Below are 26,301 nucleotides of genomic sequence, written 5' to 3'. Positions count from 1 at the left end.
ACAAGCAGAGGCCTTACTTGACCTAGGAGGTTTGACCCAGTGCTGGTGAAAATTTATAATGGAAGACGGAAGTGTTATGATCTTTGGAAAAAAGAAACAAACGTCATGTTGTTTCAGATGAGCACTATTTAATTAAGACAAAAGCCACATTTTAAATTATTATTATTAATAATAATGTTGATGATAATTTGATTTATTACCTGCCTTTCACCTTAAGGTGCCATGGATAGTCACAACTTAAAGTGCTACATTTAAAATAAAATACCTTGCTTAGAAGCCATTTTTTACCATGTTAGTTTTGGATTTATGAACATTAGAAAACTGAAATCAATTGACTGTGATTAAGCAGTCAAGTGCTGCATAAACCAGAGGGGAGCCAATGTGGTCAACTCTAGAAATGGTTGGATTCCACCTCCCATCAGCACAGCATAACCAATAGTAATTATGAAAGCTGTAGGGCAGGCATCCCCAAACTCGGCCCTCCATATGTTTTGGGGACTACAGTTCCCATCATCCCTGACCACTGGTCCTGTTAGCTAGGGATAATGGGAGTTGTAGTCCCAAAACATCTGGAGGGCCGAGTTTGGGGATGCCTGCTGTAGGGCAACTCAGTATGAATTATGGGTGAGCAACCTACCCTTCCTCTACAAAACCAGAATGCAAGCTGATTTTTGCTCCCACGTGTGGGAAGGCTGTGATGAGGAACCACAAAAATAGGCAACCCTTTGTAAGTTGCCTGGAGCCCTGCATGGTGTGGGTCCTGCGTTGTGAGCTTTCCTTGAACTAGAGATAGTACACGTGCAGGAATGCAGAGTTAAGTGCAAAACCTGTGTCTTCAACAGATATTCGGCTCAAAAATTTCGAGAGGCTGGCCTAATTTGCTCAAATATCCACTAATTATTTCTAGAGCCCCAGTCCCTGCATCACAAATAGTGTGAGGACTAACACTGCAAACTTTAATGAGGCATTTTTGTTGTTGTCCTTATGCGTTACTAGGATATGTTAATCTTAGTTCTTGTAGCATGTTCTTAACTAATTCCACTTCCTGAAGGCAGCAATCTCACCAGGAAACCTCTTAAGACACCCAAACCCACATTTTCCCTTTCACTGTACAGTAGTTGAATTAACCCAAGAGCAAAGGCTCACGGCTTTTTAAGTAATGAACTGTCCATTTACTGTAGCAGAAGGTACAACAAACAACACAAACTTGGAAGTACCCAGATGCAGTTGAACCGTGGGATTTTTCAACTGGTCTAATGGCAGAACCCATAATTCACAGCACACTATTAGTTTTATTTATGTGCCTCAACTATTTAAGTCCCGGGAAATTTATTTCCTTTTTAGCCTTAGCTATTTTTTTCCCTTTTAAGAAAATTAATCTGATGCAGTAAGTGGAGAACAAAAGAAAACTCAATACCACTTGGTATTCAAGTCCAGATTCTTACTCTGCAAAAGACATGTCAAACAACGAAGTGATGATTTAAAATATTCTGGCCTTACCAGCGGTCCTGCTTGGATCACAACCCAGAAGGAAACTACTGTACATTTATGATCTACAGCTTTTTGAATTTCAGATCCCCTGCAGTCAAGTCTGACCCTCTGTCTAGGGTTGCAGCCTAAATATTAAGAATACCATTTGAAAGCCTCACCCCACCCCAAAATCAGCAGTAATATTATATCCAACCAAAGTATGTACATGGTATACTGTACACCTTTTCAGTTCTCCTGTGTGTATAATAAAATTTATCCAGGGTGAGAATAGAAGCCCCTTTTTTTGTTTTGGCTAGTAGATAAATGTTGAGAAACAACAAATAGGGTTGTTTCTTTTGCTTAATCTGCTACAGAAAATTACATTAGAAGAGTTCAGCATTCTAAAATCCATGAATGATTATACCCCATATATTGCAAAAATGAGAAGTTTATTTCCAAAGTATTATGTATGTTTCTATGAGACTCTACAGAAAACTCCCACTGCATCGGTTCTTGGTCAACTGTGCCCCCCCCTAAATTTAAAAGAACTTCCAGTCCTCCACATGCTCAAACAGGAAGCCAGTGGCTGTCTTAAAGCCTTTTGGAAGTCTCCCCCCTTCAAGTCCTTAATCTGAGAAGCTGAAAAGGGGAGAGTGTGGAGACTTGCAAAACACAAGGAATTTTGAGAGGTGGCCCTGCCCACCTGTCACTCATTTGACATCATCATGACAACATGCAATTGATAGGTGGATGGCCCTTGGAAGTCAAAAAGGTTCTCTACCCAATTTAAAATGAGTAATCTACACTACCCCCTTCATGGATCAATGCCTTGTCGTGGCGAAGGGGCTTGAATAACTCAGAGAAGCTATGAGCTATGCCATGCAGGGCCACCCAAGATGGACAGGTCATAGTGGAGAGTTTTGACTAAACGTGATCCACCTGGAGAAGGAACTGGCAAGCCACTCCAGTATCCCTGCCAAGAAAACTCCATGGACAAAGACAACAGGCATATAAAAGTTATGACGCTGGAAGATGAGCCCCTCAGGTCGGAAGGCGTCCAACATGCTACTGAGGAAGAGCGGAGGACAAGTACAAGTAGATTCAGAGCTGATGAAGCGGCTGGGCCAAAGCCGAAAGGACGCTCAGTTGCGGATATGCCTGGAAGCGAAAGGAAAGTCCGATGCTGTAAAGAAAAATATTGCATAGGAACCTGGAATGTAAGAACCATGAATAGAGGTAAGCTGGATGTGGTCAAAAATGAGATGACAAGAATAAATATCGACATCCTGGGCATCAGTGAACTAAAATGGAAGGGAATGGGTGAATTCAGTTCGGGTGACTATCATATCTACTACTGTGGGCAAGAATCCTGTAGAAGAAATGGAGTGGCCCTCATAGTCAACAAAAGAGTGGCAAAAGCTGTAATGGGATGCAATCTCAAAAATGACAGAATGATCTCGATACGAATCCAAGGCAGACCTTTTAACATCACAGTAATCCAAGTTTATGCACCAACTACCGGTGCTGAAGAAAGTGAAATTGACCAATTCTATGAAGACCTACAACACCTTCTAGAAATGACACCAAAGAAGGATGTTCTTCTCATTACAGGGGATTGGAATGCTAAAGTAGGGAATCAAGAGATAAAAGGAACAACTGGCAAGTTTGGCCTTGCGAGTTCAAAATGAAGCAGGGCAAAGGCTAATAGAGTTCTGTCAAGAGAACAAGCTGGTCATCACAAACACTCTCTTCCAACAACACAAGAGACGACTCTACACATGGATATCACCAAATGGGCAGCATCGAAATCAGATTGATTATATTCTCTGCAGCCAAAGATGGAGAAGCTCTATACAATCAGCAAAAACAAGACCTGGAGCTGACTGTAACTCAGATCATCAGCTTCTTATAGCAAAATTCCAGCTTAAACTGAAGAAAGTAGGAAAAACCACTGGGCCAGTAAGATACAATCTGAATCAAATCCCTTATGAATACACAGTGGAAGTGAGGAACAGGTTTAAGGATTTAGATTTGGTGGACAGAGTGCCTGAAGAACTATGGATGGAGGCTCGTAACATTATACAGGAGGCAGCAACGAAAACCATCCCAAGGAAAAGGAAATGCAAGAAGGCAAAATGGCTGTCCAACGAGGCCTTACGAATAGCGGAGGAGAGGAGGCAAGCAAAATGCAAGGGAGATAGGGAAAGATACAGGAAACTGAATGCAGATTTCCAAAAAACAGCAAGGAGAGATAAGAGGGTCTTCTTAAATGAGCAATGCAAAGAAATAGAGGAAAACAATAGAATGGGGAAAACCAGAGATCCATTCAAGAAAATTGGAGATATGAAAGGAACATTTCGTACAAAGATTACCATAATCAAGGACAAAAGTGGTAAGGACCTAACAGAAGCAGAAGACATCAAGAAGAGGTGGCAAGAATACACAGAGGAATTATACCAGAAAGATATGGAGGTCTCGTACACCCCAGGTAGTGTGTTTGCTGACCTTGAGCCAGACATCTTGGAGAGTGAAGTCAAATGGGCCTTAGAAAGCACTGCTAATAACAAAGCCAGTGGAAGTGATGATATTCCAGCTGAACTATTTAAAATTTTAAAAGATGATGCTGTTAAGGTGCTACACCCAATATGCCAGCAAGTTTGGAAAACTCAGCAATGGCCAGAGGATTGGAGAAGATCAGTCTACATCCCAATTCCAAAGAAGGGCAGTGCCAAAGAATGCTCCAACTACCGCACAATTGCGCTCATTTCACACGCTAGCAAGGTTATGCTTAAAATTCTACAAGGCAGGCTTAGGCAGTATGTGGACCGAGAACTCCCAGAAGTGCAAGCTGGATTTCGAAAGGGCAGAGGAACCAGAGACCAAATAGCAAACATGCGCTGGATTATGGAGAAAGCTAGAGAGTTCCAGAAAAACGTCTACTTCTGCTTCATTGACTATGCAAAAGCCTTTGACTGTGTCGACCACAGCAAACTATGGCAAGTTCTTAAAGAAATGGGAGTGCCTGATCACCTCATCTGTCTCCTGAGAAATCTCTATGTGGGACAAGAAGCTACAGTTAGAACTGGATATGGAACAACTGATTGGTTCAAAATTGGGAAAGGAGTACGACAAGGTTGTATATTGTCTCCCTGCTTATTTAACTTATATGCAGAATTCATCATGCGAAAGGCTGGACTAGATGAATCCCAAGCAGGAATTAAGATTGCCGGAAGAAATATCAACAACCTCAGATATGCAGATGACACAACCTTGATGGCAGAAAGCGAGGAGGAATTAAAGAACCTTTTAATGAGGGTGAAAGAGGAGAGCGCAAAATATGGTCTGAAGCTCAACATCAAAAAAACCAAGATCATGGCCACTGGTCCCATCACCTCCTGGCAAATAGAAGGGGAAGAAATGGAGGCAGTGAGAGATTTTACTTTCTTGGGCTCCTTGATCACTGCAGATGGTGACAGCAGTCACGAAATTAAAAGACGCCTGCTTCTTGGGAGAAAAGCAATGACAAACCTAGACAGCATCTTAAAAAGCAGAGACATCACCTTGCCGACAAAGGTCCGTATAGTTAAAGCTATGGTTTTCCCAGTAGTGATGTATGGAAGTGAGAGCTGGACCATAAAGAAGGCTGATCGCCGAAGAATTGATGCTTTTGAATTATGGTGCTGGAGGAGACTCTTGAGAGTCCCATGGACTGCTAGAAGATCAAACCTATCAATTCTTAAGGAAATCAGCCCTGAGTGCTCCCTGGAAGGACAGATCGTGAAGCTGAGGCTCCAATACTTTGGCCACCTCATGAGAAGAGAAGAATCCTTGGAAAAGACCCTGATGTTGGGAAAGATTGAGGGCACTAAGAGAAGGGGACGACAGAGGACAAGATGGTTGGACAGTGTTCTCGAAGCTACGAACATGAGTTTGACCAAACTACGGGAGGCAGTGCAAGACAGGAGTGCCTGGCGTGCTATGGTCCATGGGGTCACGAAGAGTCGGACACGACTAAACGACTAAACAACAACAACAACAACAACAACAATCTACACTACCAGTCCTCACAATTATTCCACTTCATAATTGCAGATTCCAGCTCTGTGGCAAATCATGCCTTGGATTGGGGTGGGTGGAACAATTGCCTTCTGCCTGTTTTCAGATTTGGTCTATCTTTGTCTGTCAAGGAACACCTGTACATTGGCCTCAAGGTCATGTTCTAAGATACATGTTTGGTTAGTGTTGCAGAGGCGTCTGTGGAACATGTTGGTCCCTAACCATGTTGGCTTAGCTTAACCACAATGTAGCCTAACGCAAACCAAACTTTCCTGTTGCTACACACAACATAATGAAGATCAACGGTGGGCAATCTTTCTTTTAGAGTATGCTGTACATCATTACTGAGGTTTTTCTTGATATGAGAAAACCTAGATAAGCTTCCAAGGTTTCCTAGAACAAAAATTGAACACCTGGAGTCTAAATCTTGAGCCAATATTCAATTCCTGTAGCTGGAAGAGGTAGACTCTGCTCAAAAACGTCCATAACTTGGAGTGTTTATGTTGCAAGTCAAGTATGGTGAACACAATGAAGTGATAATGATACCACCAAGTCTAGAAAATAATGCTACGGTCCTGAACTGCCTCCAATCCCAATGAAACTTGAAAGTTATGATTCGTAATTAAGTATAGTTTTTATTTAAAGGCATCAGAAGGGGGTGATTTTATTTATAACAGAATTATAAAGAGACTGAATCGAGGCAAACTAAATTTTAATCCTTAATATTTATCGCAAAGCAACAATGGTAGGGTTGTGAGTGTGGGTTGTTGTTTTTTGTTAAGATAATACCTGCAGCCATGTACATTTTAAAATTAACTTTGATGATATAAAGCTCTCTTAATCCACACTCCTTATGACTCCCATGTAAAGAGATTAAACATACAAATCAAGAGCATTCATTTGAGAGCAAGTCAGGCTAATCTTAACAAACGCAGCAAATGGCATTTTAATAAAATGTCACATTTAATCATCACATAGCATTAATTCCAAAAGGTATTTCAGGACGGAACAAGAGTACATCACTGGTACCTTGTCAGTTTGAGTACATATCAAAGAAAAAGAAAATTCACCCTTGAGGAGGAAAGCAACTCATTATATCATACCAGCAATATAGTTAAGTTTTCCTCCTTTCTTTAAAATGTTTAGAAAAACTGTCAAAATCTTAAATAATCTTAGCTTTTTTTATAAAAAATGAAGAGATTTGATATGTTAATACTGGGGGGGGGGGAGGAGTTGGGACTATCAAATGACACAACATTTGATTTTGAAAGAACTGAATTGCATATAGTTTCCCCCCTCTGTGTTCAGCTCCCTGGTACTATAAGAGAGCCCATAGATTGAAATTTACTAGTTCAATCAATGTTTTAACAAGGCTACTGGTGGTCACGGGACAGAATTAAACTGGGATCTGGGAGATCTGGGTCTCGCCTCCTGAGGGAATATCCTGAGATTCCATTTCAAATTTATAATACAGGAATGTGTTCACATCTGAAATTCCTCTTGTAACCAAGCAGGATTACTACTGAACACCTACAGTTACATTTATAGGGGCTTTCAATTTAAATACATTCATTCATAATCCCACATACAGTAGCTTTGCCCAATCACACAACAGAAGCGAAAATGCAAGAAGTCATTCCTATAGTCCCCTTATGTTAGTGAGGGGAAACTAGATAGCAAACTCATGGGGTGTCCACCCAACAGTCTCCCTTTAGTCATTATCTTTCTTTATTTAAGTGGCTATTTTTATCCCAGACTGCATCTGTATTGGACTTGAAATTGTTTCATATCTGTTTTTTTTTAATGCTGATGGGGTTTTTAAAATGGTTAAATCACTTTAGGATGTTTTATAGGAAAAGAGCATTAATAGATCTGTACTTTTATTTCTATAGGATAACTGCCTACCATTTTGTGTACGTGCACTACGCAAAAATCACAATGTGGGGAAAACCGTGAAGCCAGCCAATGCTTCTCTTGATTCCTGCCGTCCAGGTTAACTTTGCCAGCTCAGCTGTCCCCTGCCTCATACAGGGGGGCAGGGATTCACAAGAGCAGGCGCGATGGAGGAAAAAACCTTATGCCAGCCAGTGCCTCTACATAGAGATATACTGACATATCAGGCGCTGTGATGTGTCACAGTATATCATAATGTTCTAGATTACTGCGATTTTGAAAACCAGTTATTGCCCAGCTCTATTCCCATCACAAAGGGGTGTGTATCTCAATTTTAAACACCAGAAGTATTGCATGTAAACAGTATAGACTGCTCCCCTTATCACTTAAAGGTTCTCTCCCTTCAGCCACTGTCTGCCCTCCCACAAGTGCTTTCCCTCTCATACTGGAAGTGTGCGCGCCTGGGAGAAAAATGCTTGGATAGAAAGGCCATGGGAAGGGAGAATTCTGCACTTTTTATCCCTATGCGCGTTTTGCTGTTCTGCAGCCTCATTCAATGCAAAGAGAAGGTGAGATTCATGTTCAGAAGATCTAGATCAGCACAGCTTAGACAGGCAAACTCTGAGCATCCTTCTTCTAAAGTCTTATGCAGGTGACTTTGCTTAAGACTTTGAAAGGAATGGAGTTATCTGCTGTCTGTCTCTCTGTCTTAATGGGCAGAGGGTCATTAAGGCCATGATCCTACTTTGAAAACAAACCAGGGTAATTACCCAAGCCTTAAAAATTTAAAGGGGGATTTAAAGGGGAAAGGACTCGCTCACCAGGCTTTCTGTCTCCCCCTAGGTGGTTACATACAGTACATTGCTTTGACAATCGCTGCCAACCCGTATAAGTAATTGAAGTCCTCCTTTTCCTCCTGTTTTAAACTCCCAGTCATGTCTCCATCACTAAGCCTGCGACATTGGTTCAACAGCAACACCTACTGGAGAGTAAGGGTTCATACACCAAATATCTCACCATCTCATCCGTGTTGGTGGGTTAGACGACACTAAGAAAACCGCCACACAATTTCTAAAACAGTCATTGGGAGAAAATGTACACAACCAATATGCTTTAATCCTTCCATGGTTGATGATTTAAGCTGGTTCTCACCAAAACCACATATCATGTGCTGAGCCTTCTGTTCTAGACCAGGGTTGGGGAACCAGTAGTTCTCAGAACTTGTTGCGTCTTCAGCATCCTTCAGCTCCAACCAGCAAGGAGTTGGATTCCAATTTTTTTTGAAGGGTCACAAGTTTGAAAAACCTGGTCTAGACTGTACCACTTAAGACTGCGGAAGGGGGCTCAAATCATGGAACGCCCTCCACACAATTTTCCATATCTTCCTGACGACAGGGAGAAGGATTCTTGCTAGCCTAGACATTCCCTTGATATGTGACTTTCACGTGTGAGGGAATTTATGCTCTGTTGTTGTGAGTGATGACCAGAACGCAGCCCCTGCACAAATCAGGGGTTGCCTGCATTACTCTTTAGGGAAGCTTTTAATGTTTAACAGACTATTGTATTTTAATATTTTGTTGGAAGCCTCCCAGAGTGGCTGGGGCAACCCAGCCAGATGGGTGGGGTATAAATAATAAATTATTATTACTGATGTTTGTAATAATTAGGATTCTGCATTACGTTTTTATAAACATAAACTGGAAATACATGGGACTGTCGATTGGTGAAAACTCGGAATTTGCCCTCAAGGGCTATGGTAAGAAACATTTTGTCCACATAGATTTTAAGGCCTATGTGGAAATAAAAATAAAGAAAACAATTCCTTTGAGAGAAGCGGGGGGGGGGGGGGAATGCACCTTCAAGACCTTCTGTGCTCTGTCCATTTTATTATCTGAAAATACCCCACACGTAGGCCTTTGATTATGTCAATTTAACAGTTTCCGTTTTGTATCCAAGTTCAATTTATTTTTCTTTCAAAGCCATAAAATAGCAATCCATTTCTGACGCGAGTCCTTTGTGAATTGTTGTTGTTGTTGTTTTTTACACAAAAAAGCTCAGTAACTTGAAGGCCTGCCAATCCAAATCAGAACCACAAAGGCAGGGTGATTAGCCTCCCCATTGCCACAGCCAAAACCCCAGTGAAAATCTCCCCTCCTATTGCACAAAATACCAGTGACATAAAACCACAAAACCAAGAAGAACTCAGAAACTGCCAAATTACCTCAGACACAAAACAAACATTTTAAATCAATGGCTATAAAAGCATCACTGCTCTGATTTCTTTGAAGCATGTCTGTGCAGAGACCTCTCACCAGGAATCAGATGAGGGAGATAAGTTTACCAATTTCAGCCACTGATTTTGCTTTTATAATGAACAGAAAGTATCAAAGGGAAAGGGGTGTAAAGAGGTTTATCTTCTGCATACAGCAGAAGTGCTAGATGCATCTCTGCAGGGATGGAAATACACAATTTAGGGGCTGCCACAGAGAAAAAATATCTCCCAGGGCAACATTTCCAGCACTCCAAGAAAGGTGGAACTATCAAGAAAGGTCCCCTCTGTTCATCTGAACACTTTGAGAGTTTGTAGGGAAGCCTCAGATATCTTGAGGCTTTAAACACTAATGTGAGTGCCTTGAACTGGATCCAGAAAAGAACTGCAGCCAGTGCGAATGTTTTAGGGAAAGGGGTGAATTCTAAATGGAACCACAGACCACAAGCTAGCTGCTGCATTCTGGACCAGTTGGAAGTTTCCGAATTGCTTTCAAGGGCATCCCCAGGTAGAGTATTTTGCAATCTAGAAGCCGTACAGAATACAGTAACCAAGTAATACCTGCCCAACAGGGACCATAGCTAGAAATAGGTACTCCTAGCCACCAAGATCACTTGCGTCTCCAGGTAAAGGTTGCTCAGGTCAATTAATGTCAGTTCCGAAAATTACCTGAACTGTGTGTGTTGAAGTTAACAAAAACCTACGTTTTCACATTCTTGGTCTACATTCAGCTGGTTGAGGAGAGCTTTCTTCCGATTGTCCAAATTCATCCCCTTCCCCATCGTTTAAGCCCTGGGGTGAATACTCCAGTTAGCATACTGGGCTAACTGGTACTGCAGCATATACAGTAAATGTGGATTAAAAACCCCATTTAAAAAAGTTCTGCGGAGTTCTCCTTTGAAGTATAGTTAGCTAATCTAATACTAAATAAAGTCAAGGTTAATTCCAAGGTGGTATCAAGTAAAGAAAGTCTCCTCAGGGATATTACTGTCAGTTCCAAAAAAAAGTTATATAACTTGATATAAGCTGGCAGTAAACACAACATAAAATATTTTTTGAATACCTCACTTCATATTTATTATGTTGAGCCAGCCTAGCTTAAAGATTCAATTGTCAGCACAAAATTTAGCAGCAAAACTTTCCACTTACTTAAGTACACCCTTTAAGGGTAAAATTAAGTGGTGATGGTCAAAGCAGTTAACTAAAAGCAATGAAAACTGCAATTTTCATCCAAGCTACCTTCCATTTAATTATTTTAGGAAATAAAAACCTGTATCTTGGGTAACTTAAATTGGAAGCATTACTACTTATGTATCACTAGTTCACAAAAAAAGAAAATCCAAGTTCTGCACCTGCAGGGGGCTGGACTAGATGACCCTCGGTATCCCTTCCAACCATACAATTCTAAGATTCTGTGATATTTCAGGAGGCAGTATGGGATTAATGAATGAAGCCTGTACTTAATAACTGGATTTCGCAAAATGTGTAATGCTTAACAGATGACTTTCTGCCTGGGTGTGTGATTTCCTTTCTCATTTGAATTTCCACATTATTAAAATAACTACTATATTGATAATAAGCTAAGTTGAATCTGTTCCAAGATAATTAAAGAACACCTGCTGGAGTGCAGAATTACCATTTCTAGCAGTGTGCTGCTGAAGAAAGCTCTGCTGGGTGTCAAACTAAGGGGAACTTCCCCCCAATCTTAACCCTGCTCGCCTGACGACTGTCTCCACTCCCCACACTCATAAATATAATTGCTCAAGATTTCTAGAGCCTGTGAACATAGCAGCTGTGAAACGAAATTTACATAAATGTATAAACTGACAATTTGCATTTTTAAAACAAGTTGAACAACTGACACACATACTGGCTGTGTTTGGACATGATAAACCATATTCTCCCCCCTGAATTTTCCCCTCAGTGCAGCTGAAGCTTTTACTTTCCTTTTTAATAACTCCAACTTAGCATTATACACAACCTGACCTGTGGTTAATCTGAACTATGGTTTATTGAAACAACGCAGCTTCATAACCATGGTTTGGCAATAGTTTAAGATTTACCACAGTTTGTCAGGTATGGGTGAAAAGTCAAGCTGCAGCTAATCAAAAACAGAAGCAAAAGCTTCTGAAGTCCTCCTTCTTGGTAGTGGCACCCGCCCTGTGGAATGCCCTCCCACCAGATGTCAAAGAGAAAAATAACTTCCAGAGTTTTAGAAGACATCTGAAGGCAGCCCTGTTTAGGGAAGCTTTTAATGTCTAACAGACTATTGTATTTAAATATTTTGTTGGAAGCCGCCCAGAGTGGCTGGGGAAACCCAGCCAGATGGGTGGGGTATAAATAATACTATTATTATTATTATTATTATTATTATTATTATTATTATTATTATTATTATTCCTTTTCTAATTAAATATTTGCAGACATGAAAAAAGAAATGTTTATATCCATGTTCAGTACAGAGGCTTCCTACAGAGGCTTTCTAACGAGCAAAGGTTTAATTATTATTTCATTCGAGTTTTCAGGTTGGGATGCAAACCTGATCCCTTTGCCCCCCCCCCCTGTGCATTCACTGTGCAAATGAACATTTGGTACCTGAAAATTGATTTTTTGCTTGCAAATTTACACCACCAAACGTAGATGACTTTATTCACCAGAATCCTATAATGTCCTTCCAGTATATGGTATCCATCCACTGCTAGCTATTTTCACCACCAAGTATTTCTGAAATGTGCAGGCATTGCAGCAAACTCAAAAGCCTGTTTGTACAAGCAGATTTCCTAAAGCATTTTTTTCAAATTTAGCCACTTATCATTTGGGGGGGGGGGTGTTAGGTGTGTGCGCAAAATATCCCAGGATATTTTAATTCAGTTGTTTTCAAACACTTTGTTAACCTGGCTAAGGAATGTGTCCTTGTGCAATACTTCCAGTTTTGAGTCTGATTCAACATTAACATCCTAGAGTTTCTGGACAGTATTGTTGTCGGCTCACAATCAGAATGTTCATGGTGGATTTCAGGAAACTAGAATCTGCTTACGTTGAATAAAGCAGACAACCCTTTTGCTCTAAGTAGCTGGTTGCAGTGTATGGCATAAACAGGGGTGGGGTGGGGGAGGAAGCATCTGCAAAAGCAAAATGGTAGGCAATTCGGGGGGGGGCTCACTATTTCCCCAGAAACATGTCTACCGCACGCCTAATTAATTGCCCTAGCTACAAAGTATCAAACATTAGCTGAATAACCGTATTGAAAGCAAGTTCTGAAGTGCTAGGATGCAATGAAAAATATGCAAATGCTAATCTAAAGATAAGTTTATCGCAAAACCTAGAACTCATTTATCCTACATTTTGCAGAAGCAGGAAATGGATGTGCTGATTGGAGACACAGAAGTGAGAGAACACAGGTGAGAGGAAACATATTACACGCAGACTGAAAAGCTATTGGCACAGCTTCACACATTTGTTAACAAATTACCTCCTTCCTGCTCTTAACACTTTTTCTGTCATAAACGCCCCTCTCCTGTGCTGTTTCTATATGAATAGGAGAAACAGGAATATAGAGGCCAGTGTGAGAGGCCACAGGGTCAAAGATGTGGGAGGAGAGGAACCGAGTTTCCTAGCAACATTTAAAAAAAATGTATTCCCTGCTTTATCGATTTTCTTTGTGACTTTATACCGTGTTTCTCATATTATAAGACATGTCTTATATTTATTTTTTCCTCAAAAAAACACACTATGGCTTATTTTCAAGGGATGTCTTATTTTTTTCCTCCTCCTCCTGCCGCGGCCGGCATTGCTGCTGCGCCTATCACTATGTCTTATTTTCGGGGTATGGCTTATATTCCTTGAATGCTTAAAAATCCTGCTATGGCTTATTTTATGGGTATGTCTTAAAATATGAGAAACAGGGGTATATGACATAGAGGAAGACTTGCTTTATTGTAAAGTCTTTCTAAGGTGTAGCACAGATTGCCTTACCTGGCTGTACTGCCAGCATCTTCTGCTTATCTTGCACAAGCCGGATGATGTCCGATACCGCAATGTGGTGATCCATATCTTCTTTCCCTTCATTAGGTTGATTTTCTTTTGAAAAACAGCTGCAACTTCCATTTTCTTTACACAGGACAAACCTCCAGTAATTAGACATGAAAGTATCTTACTTCAATTCCTACAATTTAAAAAGGAAGAAAACAAGTTTATTCCACAAGCAGCGGCAGCTCATCTGGGGACATGGTCATGTTCTTAGGTTTTCTGCACCTTGTAAAGTACAACACATCCCCTAGTTCTAAACTGGAGGCCACTTCGTAGGGACTGTTTCAAAAACTAGAATACAGATTTTGCTTATTCTGTAGGCCTAACAAATATTTAATTCGTGCAAATGCTTTTAGACAAAAGACCAAGCTGCTGATAATTTTGCCCTTTGTAATGCTGTATATATTATCTCATAATGTAACATTCCTTTTCAGAAAATGATTTCTGGCATATTGAGAAGCATCAAATAACCTCTCACAAGCTGAACCTGGCAGGATTATAGAGATAGCTGGCATTGATTAGCCTAAATGTTAAATTTTCTGAAGAGATATTGAGCCAGAAGTCACAGAGGCTACAACCCTATGTCCACTTCCCTAGGAGTAAATCCTACTGAACTAAACGGGGCTTACTTCTGAATAAACACAAATAGGATAATGATTCACCCGTCAGGGTACTTTTCTTATTTTTGGTTCCTTTCAGAAACTTGTCATCAAGCTGAGGGCAGGAGGCTTTTAAAAATAAATAACTGTGTATGCATAAGATTTAATAAAAAAAAATCCTGGGACTTTCAGCATTCTGGCAGCTTGTGTCTCAAAAGCAACAGCTCCAAACCAAATTCTCGGCAGAGATGAATTTTGCCCAAGACAGAAGACATTTAAAATGCATTAAATTCCCTGTTTTCATCCATTTTTAACCAGGTGACAAACTAAAAGCCATATATAGCCAAGGGCATTTCCAGTAGCAGCACCCTCATGTAGAACTCTTCCCCCCAGGAAAGTCTGGCAGGCTGTTTACTATGAATACTTTATTCATCTAGTTGACAAATAAAACTAAAATTTCTTCCAGAGGGCATATATGGAGCAAGGCTATTCTGCTGTTGGCTTGCTGCTTGTAGGTTATTTTAAGGTTTGGGGATTCTCATTTTTAGCTGTTGAAATACTGTATGTTTATGGTTATGGGTTATGTTATATGTTGTATATGTTATATGTTGTTATATGTTGTATTTTTAGGGTTATGGGTTATGTTATATGTTGTGAGCTGTCCAAAGGGTGACAAAAGCGTCACAAATCCAACCAAACCAAACCACATAATTTTGTAAAATTTAAATGGATATGAATTTTAAGGGGTATGAAATATACTTTAATATTTCAAGATATAAAGTTTTTCCCTCCCCCACCCTGCATTATTGTGCACCTTGCTAAAAAGTCACTTTTTTGGGGAAAACACATGGAAGTGTACTGTATACAATTTCCAATGTTCAAGAGAACTTCAGTAGCTCAGCAGCTCCAAGCAAAATGTAATTGTGAATTAAATTGAGACATGGCATTTTTTTCAAACCACACAGGGGAAAAAGGGAACAATTAACCTGAAAGAGATTATTACAACATGATATTTCTTCACCCTACTGGTTGCCACCTCTTTGTAACATTTACGTCTATGAAAAAAGGAAAAATATAGATTTTTAATACAGGACTCTTTCTTGAAATATAATGTACATTTTTTAACACAAGACCAAGATAATAAATTCAACAATTGCTTCCATTTAATGGGGTTGTACTGTATGCACCGTTGTGCTTAATGGAATTTACTCGCAAGTAAGTATGCCTGGCTGCACACCTTATCTGGGAGTAAACTCTGTTAAATACAGTGGAACTTAACTTCCAACATAAAATAGGATTGGGCTTTTTCATTATCTATGGATATAAATTATATTTTTAGACTGTGATGCTAATATCCAACCTATGTCGCTGGGGAGGGTAAGGATCCAGCAAAAAGCACAGAAGAGGCAATGCTACTGCCTTTAGAGGATCCTGAAATAAGGTGCTTCAGCGGCAAGGGGGCTGCCCAAGAATCCTATCCAGGTAGGTGCTGTATACAACTTATACCTGGCTGACAGGTGTTGCAGGGCTTTTTATGCAGCAATGGCTGTACAAGCTCCATCCCATTCTACTGCTCCCCAGACCGGATTCAGATTGCCATTTTTTTGTTAACTGCAATTTATGCACCTAAAAACAAAAACAAACCACACTATCTATCCTTTCAAAATGATAACTGATCCCATCCATGGCTGCAACCTTACCACCGAACTGTGAGTTAAGTCTCATGAAAGTCATGCTTGACTTCTTGCTTACAAGCAGTCTGAGGTTGGAACTCATGTGGCAACCTCCTCTTCCTTAGTTTTGTTGCTTCAGCAGGCAGGCAGGGGATGGAAGTAGAATTTGTTGGTTCTTTTTTAGGGTTGCCATATTTCAAAAAGAAAAACCAGAATACCCCGAAACTTGCTGAACATTTTTTAGGAAGATCCCAAGACCTGTTCTTGGCTTCTCTGCCTTCCATATTCCCGGTTCCAATGGACACCAGCCACCACAAATTTATACCAATACGCAGTAACTGAAGCATGCGACTCTAATTAGGCCTACTCAGACATGTATATCTGATGTGTATTTGAATATGTAATTTTATTTTATAACGTGCATTTTTGAAACTACTAATTTCATTTCTATTTTAATATTTTTTAAGGTTCCCTAAGTTTTTTTAACATCTGATTTTCCTGGCAATTTTAATGTCTGCTTCATGTAAACAGCTTATTCGTGTTGATGACTAAGCAGTATATAACAGTGTTCAAAACTCCCATTATTCTAGGCGCATTTTGCAACAGGGAATTTCATTAGCGTGAGCTTTTTCTGCCGCCCCACTTCCAGCTACTCTCTGAAGACTGGGGGAAAGACCCTCCTAAGGATATTAAGGGGGTGGGCAGGGGAAGGACTAGACCATGTGAAAAATGAACATAATAGTTTAGCTGCAGTTCATTCATTTTCAACTCTGTATTCTTGTTATAAAAAAATTCACCTGGACATTCTGTTGCTGCGCCCGTAACATAGCTGCCAAGTTTCCCCTTTTCTCACGAGGAAGCCTATTCAGCATAAGGGAATTTCCCTTAAAAAAGGGGAGAACTTGGCAGCTATGGCCCGTAACCTAGGTTTAAGGTGCCATTTAGCTCCTAGCTCAGTTTCTACCATAGTTATATAAACTTGTTAAAATAAATTCTCATATTCCCATTTGCGGCTGGGACATTAAAGCTGATAGAGAAAACATATATTGTGAACCGTCCTGAGATCTTAAGATGAAGTGCGGGATATGTCTAATACAAATAAATGTGAAAGAGGAACAACACACAACAGTCCAAGGTGTATGTCCTTGTGTCTTTCAGAGCAAAGGAATTTCAGCAACTGCATCTTTTCTCAGGGCAGCACCAACATCTATGACATGGCAAGACACACCTGGTCTAATTCCCTCCAATACACAACAATGGACATCACAGGTGGACAACTCAAGCACTCTTGCTTTCAGGAAGCAGTCTTTTCAGTTACTAAGCTAGAGAAGTCCCTTGAACTTAGAGGGACTTACGAGTCTCTGCAGACCGCCAGGAGCAATCTAGGGGTTGCAAGACAGGAGTTTCCCCCCAGGCCTACAGAAAAACAGAGCCTGAGGGAATTTAACCCGGCCCATTTTGCATGCAAGGCAAAGCCCTATCTTACCCCAGAGCTACGGCCCTTGCCTCCAAGCCCCATCGACCAGCCGGTGCTCTCGAAGCAAAACTGGGAGTCCGAGGTTTCTCTACAAACTCACAAAGGAACCGGCGGGGCGTGAGGGCGCGGGAAGCGCCGCTTTGCAGCTAACCTCTCCTCACATTTCTTTCCCAGCAAAGGAGGGCGAGGAAACAAACACAGCACCCACCCCACCCCAAACTAACGTGCACTGAGTAGGAGAGCTGGTAAAGGCGGGAGCAGCCGAGATTCAAATCATTCCCCCACCCAGCCACCCCACGGCTAACCCCTCGACTAGGAGGAGCCGCCTGAACCCAAACAAACACACAAAGCACATGACTCGCGCTCACCTCCGGGGTCGGGATGCTGCTGCTGCTGCTTTTTCTGAAGGCTGCGACGGCGCTACCCGGCAAGGTGCTCCCTCCCTCCTCGCCTACCAGTGTTCCTCTTTTTCTGCGCCCTTCTTCACTCGCAAGTTCCTCTCCAGCCTACGGCACGGGGAGGACCTGCCTCCTTTCTCCGGGGCAGCCCGGGACGCCGCGTGGAGTTGGCGCGAGCTGGAAAGCGGTAGCAGCACCGACGGCGCCCCTCACCTCCTCAGCCTCGCCGGGCTCGCCTGCGTGCAAGCCGAGCGCCGCCCACTCCTTCCAGCCCACCGCTATTCCGGGCAGGAAGGGGAGCGGGGTGCCCAGGGCTCCTTTGTTGCCGGTGGGGGGGGGAGGAGGAGGATGCGCTGCACTGAGCAAAAAAAGGGACCTGAGGGGCTGGAAAAACGGAAGTAGCCCTGTGCTCGGCTCGTCGCCTCTTCCCTCCCTGTTGTTTCTCCTTTTGCAGGATGGAGTCACGCTTAGGCTGCTGCAGTCCTGGTACCTGCTCTTCGCCCCCGGGAGTAAACCCCTCTGGACTCAGCCGCGCGTACTTCTGAGGAGACCTGAATATAACATCTCGGTCTTGCTTCTGCCTCTTTCTTACCCGTTATTCTTGCCTCCTCCCTCCCGCTTTGCGTCTGGACAGCTGCTGCTGTTTTGCGCTCATAAAGCCTCGTTTCCGAAGGTGTAGCAGCAGTCCTGCCTAACCCCTCTTTACCTGGGAGCTGAATTCAACTGAGCGTTCTTCTGAGTCGACTTGTTAAGGACTGTGCTGTGTAAATTGAGAGTTGTGTGCGTGTATGTGTCTGTATGTAGACACATAGTATCTCAACGGAAGTTTACACGACACGTCTACTCTGAATATATCCGTCTCTATGTCTCTGAAATGAAATAAAGTTTCTGTCAAGAGCTGAGTTTTTAGAATCATAGAGTTGGAAGAGACCACAAGGGCCATCCAGTCCAACCCCCTGCCAAGCAAGAAACACCATCAAAGCATTCTTGACATATGCCTGTCAAGCCTCTGCTAAAAGACCTCCAAAGGAGGAGACTCCACCACACTTCTTGGCAGCAAATTCCACTGTCGAACAGCTCTTACTGTCAGGAAGTTCTTCCTAATGTTTAGGTGGAATCTTCTTTCTTGTAGTTTGAATCCATTGCTCCGTGTCCGCTTCTCTGGAGCAGCAGAAAGCAACTTTTCACCCTCCTCTATATGACATCCTTTTATATATTTGAACATGGCTATCATGAGGGGTGTGTGGGCAAAAGTGTCTTCCAGTGAGTTTGCCTGGCTGCAAGAGTGCTATATGGTAACTTGTGTCTAATAATTCATCCTGCAGTTAGACTTCCTTGTCAGGTGGGGCAGCCACGTCTAGGTGGCGTATTTCAGGGTGAGAAGGAAGGGAAACGATACACTAACCAATTCCACTGCACCCCCCAAAAAAACTGGTAGAGAGGATGTGAGGTCCAGGCCAGGGGAATGGAAAGGCAGCGACCTTCCAATTCTAGCCTTCCCCATGCAAAAAGTGTGTTAATTTACATAATGAGCTATATATAAAGGTCAAATTAACAACAACAAAAAATAGTTTGAAGGCCATGAAAAAAAGAGGATGCAGTGAACAAGAGGATGTAAACAAATAAAACAGTTTAGACAAGTTAAAAACTTGTGCGGAGCTTGCTTTCTCCAAAAAGTCTGTTTTAACCATGTATCATGACACCATAGATACTTTAGGGTGTGTTTGTTAACTCATCCTTGAGACCCTCTTGCTAGTCATGTTTCTGACCTTTAGATTTTACTTCCTGTTCTACAACCAATGGAAAGCTTTTTAACTGGTTGCTATAGTGCAGGCATCCCCAAACTTGGGCCCTCCAGATGTTTTGGACTACAATTCCCTTCTTCCCCGACCACTGATCCTGTTAGCTAGGGATCATTGGAGTTGTAGGCCAAAACATCTGGAGGGCCGCAGTTTGGGGATGCCTGCTATAGAGGCATCTGGAAACTAATTGTGGAAAGCATTTTTTTTGGGGGGGGGATTTACTGGTTGCTGGTTTTTCTGCCCAGAAAACCTGAAAAGGCTTCGTGCTGAACTGTGCACTCTGATAAAATCAGAAATTATACCTGAGTTACAGCCTAGATGGCGAACCAAACAGTGATCCGTAGTGTACACAAAGCAGTGTTTCTGTTCCTCTAAGGCTGTTTTTATCCTTTGCCATCAAATACTCATGAAAAATAAGGGGGGAAATAGCCACTATGTGAGTAATTTAAAAGAATAAAGGGTAACTTATGGTAAATATTTTTTCAGCTCACTTTAAGTTATCGCTTTATTTCACCTTTTAGCAATAAGCACCAAATCCTGCTATGCTAATCACAACTGCAGAATGAATTAATTCTTGCTTCTCACTTCAGACAAACAAACATGCTTCTTTATTGCTGGCTGCGTAGAGTACAACTGATACTGAAAAGCAGAACAAAGGAAAGTTCAAGGCATGGAGTCTTAACTCTAGGCCATAATACAAAATTCTAACTCTTGTGTTACAGGTTGTTTTTCCAGCATCAGTTATTGGGTGATTGTGATCATGAAAAACCCACCCTCACGAAGGGAACGACTTGAGTGAGGGTTTCTGCTATTTACATTGTTCCTGTTCTTAATACAAATTGCCGTTCTTTAAATGAAGGCAGCCACTCCCTGTCATGTCACACATAAAAAAACCAAATTCGCTGTTCCCCCAAGTAGCTATGGTATCACAATCTAACGCGCGGCAGTGGGCTGTTTTCTTGACACGCTATGATTTTGGTCCACACAAGTACCGTACACATCAGGAGGAACTAAATTTCATTCTGTTATGACAACAGAAGTGTTTCTATATATGAAGCTTAAAGTAGTTCTTCTTTTAGTCTGTTCATAACACCTACATCTTCTCTGGGTTTCTTCATCCAAAGTTATGGCTGATTTTGAGTCCTGAAAATCCTGCTATAATGTGTCAGTCCATATAGGAAAGCTTGCACTGTGCAGGAATTAGCATTCTCACATCTTCACTGGTTAAAAAACAACAACCATGGGGAATTAAAATAATCTAGCACTGTACCCACTGTTTTGAGATTTAATGTGACTACTTGAAAGTGCCTACAGTTGGTGCACTAACGGAAACACTGTATGTGGAACTAGTGAATGCCTGCAGCGTATAAACAAATGGGCAAAACTGCAGTTAGAAACTGAAATGTTTGTTGAATGCAACATTTTTGTTTTGAATTGAATATATTTCCCTCTTCTCTTCTAAATGACTTCTCTTGCTCAGTAAAAACAAGCACACACCCCAAAACAAATATGCAAATTTTATTTTATTGCAAGCAGATTTAAACATCTACTGCTTTATACAATCTACAGAAAGTTCAAAAATATTAATATAAAGAATTCATGTTTAGGTATTTACGGAAAAGAAAGTTTAAAAACAGCACTGAAAATAAACTTTACAGTAATGCACATGTATATTATATATATTTATATTTATTTATATCCTTAGTATTCGAGACTGCTTTGATCCAGTTAATGAAGTGTTATAGCTTAGTCTAAACAGTAGTTTTGAAGGCTGAATTATCATCAGATAAGTGCACCTATCATTATACCATTTAAAATACATGTCAGTATTTGGTGCTGATGAGTAAAGATATTTTAATGATTAATGCACTGATAACTATGATCCACCATTCCCAAAAAGCTGATTGTTTGTTTTTGCCAATTACACATTATAGACTGAAAGAGTATTGATAGTGCATACAAGACAGAATTTTGTCCAGACACAATATACAATTAAAATTCTGTACTTCTTTCAACAAAGGTAAAGCTGTATAAACTGAAGTGTGCAATTGTGCAATGTACAATCATGTACATATTTCTCTCTTATAATACTCGACAGAATTCCATTAAAGCTTCTCAACATGATCTCACTGATATCACCAACTAGTGCAGTTTCCTTCGTTTGATACTTGCATTACAGTGGGATAAATAGGCTGATGCAAGTGAATAAATGGTACTGTATATTAAAGAGCTGAATAAATTAATAATTACTGAGGGCCATCAAAATTATCTGAATATTACTGCAAGCCACTCTAAAGAATAAGTAGAGTTTCAATGGATGTATATGTTTTAGTCTTAATGAATATTTGGTTGATGCCCTCCAGTTCCAACACATTTATGAAAGCATTTGAAACGTTTACACATTAGATGTTCAACAATTGAGACAAGGCCATTTGTGTGACACAGAATGGAGTTTTTCTCTTCATATAAATTTCTATCAATTTTACATTTTTGACTGAGGTCGCAACCCTACTATTGATCGTTGGTTGTTGCGCCTGACTAATTCTCCTAATCCAGCCGGGTGCATGGAAATATATTTCTGTGCATTGATCATCCTTCTAGAATTATTTCCTCCTCTCTCACTTGGTCCCCAAATGCACATGAAAAATCCTCTGCATCCATCATCAACTGTGACACGAGCACAATGCTGAACAGATGACCAAATTCTGACAGTTCAGACTTTCTGATCTTCCAAGGGTAATGAAGTAAATCTAGGTTATGCCTCACCACTGACAGCATCAGTCATTTATTCAGCTGGGCAGATCCTCATGTGTAGAGCAGGAATGAGCAGCCTGTGGCCCTCCAGATGTGGTTGAGACTGCAGCTCCCATCAGCCCCAATGAGCATAGCCAATGTTCAGGAATAATGGAAGTTGAGTTCCAGCAACATCTGAAAGGTCCCAGGTTTTCCCACCCTTGCTATATAGCAGCATGTGTGCACCAAATCGCTATGCACAAGAATATCCAAGGCCTACTAGTTTAGCTTCTGTATTACACCTGTACATCTATTACAGAAAGAAAATGAAGGCCTATAGAGCCTTTCCTCCCCCCCCCCATTTAAACAGTGTATTTTTAAAGCTCTGATTGCTTAATCATGGAAGCAGGATTCCTCCTTTAAATTCAAAAATATCCTCCTACCGATAGTGGTGCAGCAATAAAACTGCTAGCACATTTGCAGAGCTAAGCAGGGTCTGGTGTGGTTTCAAACTGGATGGGTGTTGAGATTCCTGCATTACAAGGGGTTGGACTAGACAAGCCTTAGGGTCCCTTCCAACTGTACAATTCAATGTTTATATGATTTCTCCTTCTAATGCAATACTATCAATCATAAGTGTTTGTTTGTTTGTTTTTTAAAAAACTACCATTAAATATTTCAGCCTGTTGAAATATCATTCACTTTTTAGGAAACAGTTGAGATGCAAGAATATTGCAGTAAACCATTTTTGTTAGTAGGCAGAGCAGGAATGTAGCATTTTCAAATCATCAAGCAAAGGGTCTTCTTACTTAAGGCTAAAAGATGGAAATGAACAAAACAAAAACAAGCAACTGGTAGAAAGCTTCATGGAACAAAAATGTAAGAATAGTAGATAGCAGCAACTGGTTGTAAGCAGAAACTATCACATTAAAAGCTATTACTCACAAGCAAAAGCAAAAAAAAATTTTTTAAAAAAAATCAGTAGCTTTTGATGAATCTGAAAGAACAAACCTATTTCTAATTTTAACATTCATCAGAATTTCAACATTCAACCACAATTCCACTATAAGCTAAATTCTGATCCAAAACTCATAGGTATAAAAAAACTCTCTAAAACATACAATTAAAAAACAATAGAAATGTTGTGTTAACAAATGTATGCATATAACAGATATATAAATAGCTACAGTATTGAAAAATATTTCAGTGCAAAGGCAATTTTAAGATTTCTTAAAAACCCATTAAAAATAATTTTGTTAACTACACCCAAACAGGAGATTTGTCACTACTACAGGTATAAAATCAATACTCACATCAAGTTAATTTTTAAAAAATATGTATTTGTAACCAGTGTTTTATGTAGGGGACATTTCTACTAGACATTCAAGTATGTAATGTCAAATAAATATTAACTTCCGGTATATTACTATCAGTATGTAAACACTGAAAATGGAAAGTGCTTCATTTTAAATGACAAACGCTGAGATGTTGTGCGTTATGAGGGGGGTGAGACTTGAGAAGTATGGGAACTCCCATCAGATTCTCTGTCTCTGTAATCTTTGGTATAATAAAATGTTCACAATTTGCCTTTCAAAGCATTATGTTCCCATCTCCCCCAAATCTCTGTTCAAGGAAGGCGAGAGAGAGAACCTGTGCATTTTCTTCCACACACACACTTTTTTTTCCTATAAAGTAATCCTTCGGCAAAGTTGACACCCTAAATAAAACACTGGGAGAAAAGAAACAGAACTGATCTGTGTATGCTATTATGAAAACCGGTACACAGCAAAACTAGAGCCACGAATAGAGCCGAAGTACAAGCTGGCTGTAATGATTTAAAATGACAGATAAAGCGTTTGCATAACCATGCACATATTTTTTCTTTTCTGAAGAATGGTTGAATCCACATTCAAAGAGGAGGGAGGGGAAAACTTAACCTAGTGGTCATTACCAAATATAAGTAGTCACTAAGTAGACATTCTGTTAAACATTCTGTCTCCCTCTCCCTTTCAAAGTTCAAATCAAAAATTAAAAACCAGCATTTAAAATACAGTATTATCTAGTTGAGCTGTTATGGAAGCAATTACTTCCTTTCCTCAACAGGGGAGAAAACAAAAAAAATTCGGGTAGCAAAGCACTTCCTAATACATCTGTACAGTACTCTACTTTAGAGGTAGCAAAATGGTAGAATACTGGTTCGTTCTTTAATTTTCTAAGACTACATTCTTAAATTCCGTAATTATTTTCAACTCAATACCTACATGGCCACTTCACTCGTTTGATAGCCAGCTTGACTTCCCAAAGGTTTGTAGGCAGTCTAAGTAAAAATGTATTGGTCTAAAGTGTGGGGAAGGGTGTTGGGTCTTAAAATCACACATAGACGTCCTACTTGGTGACTTACAATAAAATGGATATTAGAGAGTGTTTCTTGAAAGCAGATTTGCACAGAGGAAACACCAGTTTGTTCTACAGAGAGAGCAAAGAAAAGACAAACACAAGTCAGAAACAGCACCTATGAAGTATGTTCTCAGCGACTTTCACTGGGGGTCTGAGATGGTTGCTTATTTAGAGGGCTGACAAAATTTTAACCACTGATCTCAGAAGATGACGTTTGACTAAAGCAGGACTCTTTCAAGTAAAAAAGAGATGATGGTTTTTGACAAAGTGAAATTACAGTGCTGCTCATCCTCACAGTGCCAGACTGTGTAGAAAAATCCATTGCTTCAACAGTTTAAAACATAATAAGGAAGGCCAAGACTCCTGGGAAAGATTTGTACTCCATGCTCTTTGATCCAGTTTGTCATATTATTACATCGGACAGTTAAAGCCAGCAAAATTTCAATCAGTGCCGTTAAATGGTCATTTGCGGATGTAGTAGGAGTGGGGGTTGGAATGAGAGGGAGGAATAGTTGCTAGTTCTTAAAGGCTTGAGTTGGTGATCTCTCATAGAGATGTTTCCAGACCTGAACCCCCGTGGTAGTACCTGGCACTGGAATCACAACGCTTATTATTGGAATAGCCAAAGATGGAAGGGAGTACTGAATAATCATAGTTTCTCCAATGCGTAAACATTGTTTTTTTAGAATGAGAACTAGACCTTCTTGCTGGGGTATTGCAGTCATTGCTCCTGTATCTTGGACTCTTCAGAGAGGCAAGAGGTGTGAATTCTGAAAAATGGTCCCGACCATGGCTTGATTTATTCTGCCAAGAAAACAAGTAATAGGTTATGAAGCTGTCATCATAGTAATTAACTGAAAGGCTTTAAGGTGGTACCTATCATAGGGGCAATATGGCCAGATGGAGACATATAAATTGCCAATCGAGCTCCACTGTTTGGCTTATTTAAAAAATGCAGGCACAGTCTCAACAGAGGAGTAATTTCAATTAATTTTAATACACAATTTCATCTTCTTTTACATACAGAACAACTTTTTGTTAACATTTTGCTTAGTAGGAATAAGATACTCAGATATGAGCTACTTTTTATCCTGCCTGTTGGATGTCTCATAATCTTTTGATATTTGGAATGACTGATACAGTTGATATTTTTCTCAGTAGCTAGCAGATAAATTTAAATTGATAAGTTAATTTATACTGTCCTTACTGTTCCTAGCCTGTATTTAGGAAAAGTCCAGAGTCTCTAGACTATTCTGCACCAGAACAGATGGGAATTTGAATACACTCTCCTGATCTCCGTGGAGTGTGTCGCTTTATGGAAGCTATTTTAGGAAATCCCAATCATCTGGGCATTTGTGTCACTTTGGAAATTAAAGCACTTCCTTTTCTGAGGGCTGTTTTTATCTTTGAATAAATGTGTGGCTGAGACAAAATGCTTTTGCTTCCTGCTAATACTTGTGTCTTGTAAAATACCAAGTTGCAAATGTTCCCTGTGGGGAGATATG

At 40.5% G+C, this 26,301-nt stretch overlaps 2 protein-coding genes across 6 annotated transcripts in view; both read right to left on the bottom strand.

Moving 5' to 3' along the window:
• The window catches only part of MCF2L (MCF.2 cell line derived transforming sequence like), a 116,101-nt gene extending 97,609 nt beyond the window's left edge, over nt 1–18,492 (bottom strand). For 2 of the 3 annotated variants that reach the window (XM_088668573.1, XM_060273388.2), the window contains exons 1-2: nt 17,835–18,113; nt 13,664–13,853 (exon numbers count right to left, since the gene is read on the bottom strand). In XM_088668573.1, the coding sequence (XP_088524699.1) occupies nt 13,664–13,832 (169 nt within the window). In that variant the 5' untranslated portion in view covers nt 13,833–13,853; nt 17,835–18,113. Of the gene's footprint in view, nt 1–13,663; nt 13,854–17,834 lie in introns of all 3 variants that reach the window. The other variant, XM_088668579.1, reaches the window with a different exon arrangement.
• Nucleotides 18,493–24,282: 5,790 nt separating this feature from the next.
• The window catches only part of ATP11A (ATPase phospholipid transporting 11A), a 116,437-nt gene continuing 114,418 nt past the window's right edge, over nt 24,283–26,301 (bottom strand). For all 3 annotated transcript variants that reach the window (XM_060273372.2, XM_088668588.1, XM_088668587.1), the window contains one exon: nt 24,283–25,600. In XM_060273372.2, the coding sequence (XP_060129355.2) occupies nt 25,343–25,600 (258 nt within the window). In that variant the 3' untranslated portion in view covers nt 24,283–25,342. The remainder of the gene's footprint in view (nt 25,601–26,301) is intronic.

Source organism: Zootoca vivipara, chromosome 4, assembly GCF_965207765.1.
Source record: "Zootoca vivipara chromosome 4, rZooViv2.hap1.1, whole genome shotgun sequence".
NCBI lineage: Eukaryota > Metazoa > Chordata > Lepidosauria > Squamata > Lacertidae > Zootoca > Zootoca vivipara.
The sequence above is the reverse complement of the archived record's forward strand: the minus strand, read 5'-3'. Positions and strand labels throughout refer to the sequence as shown.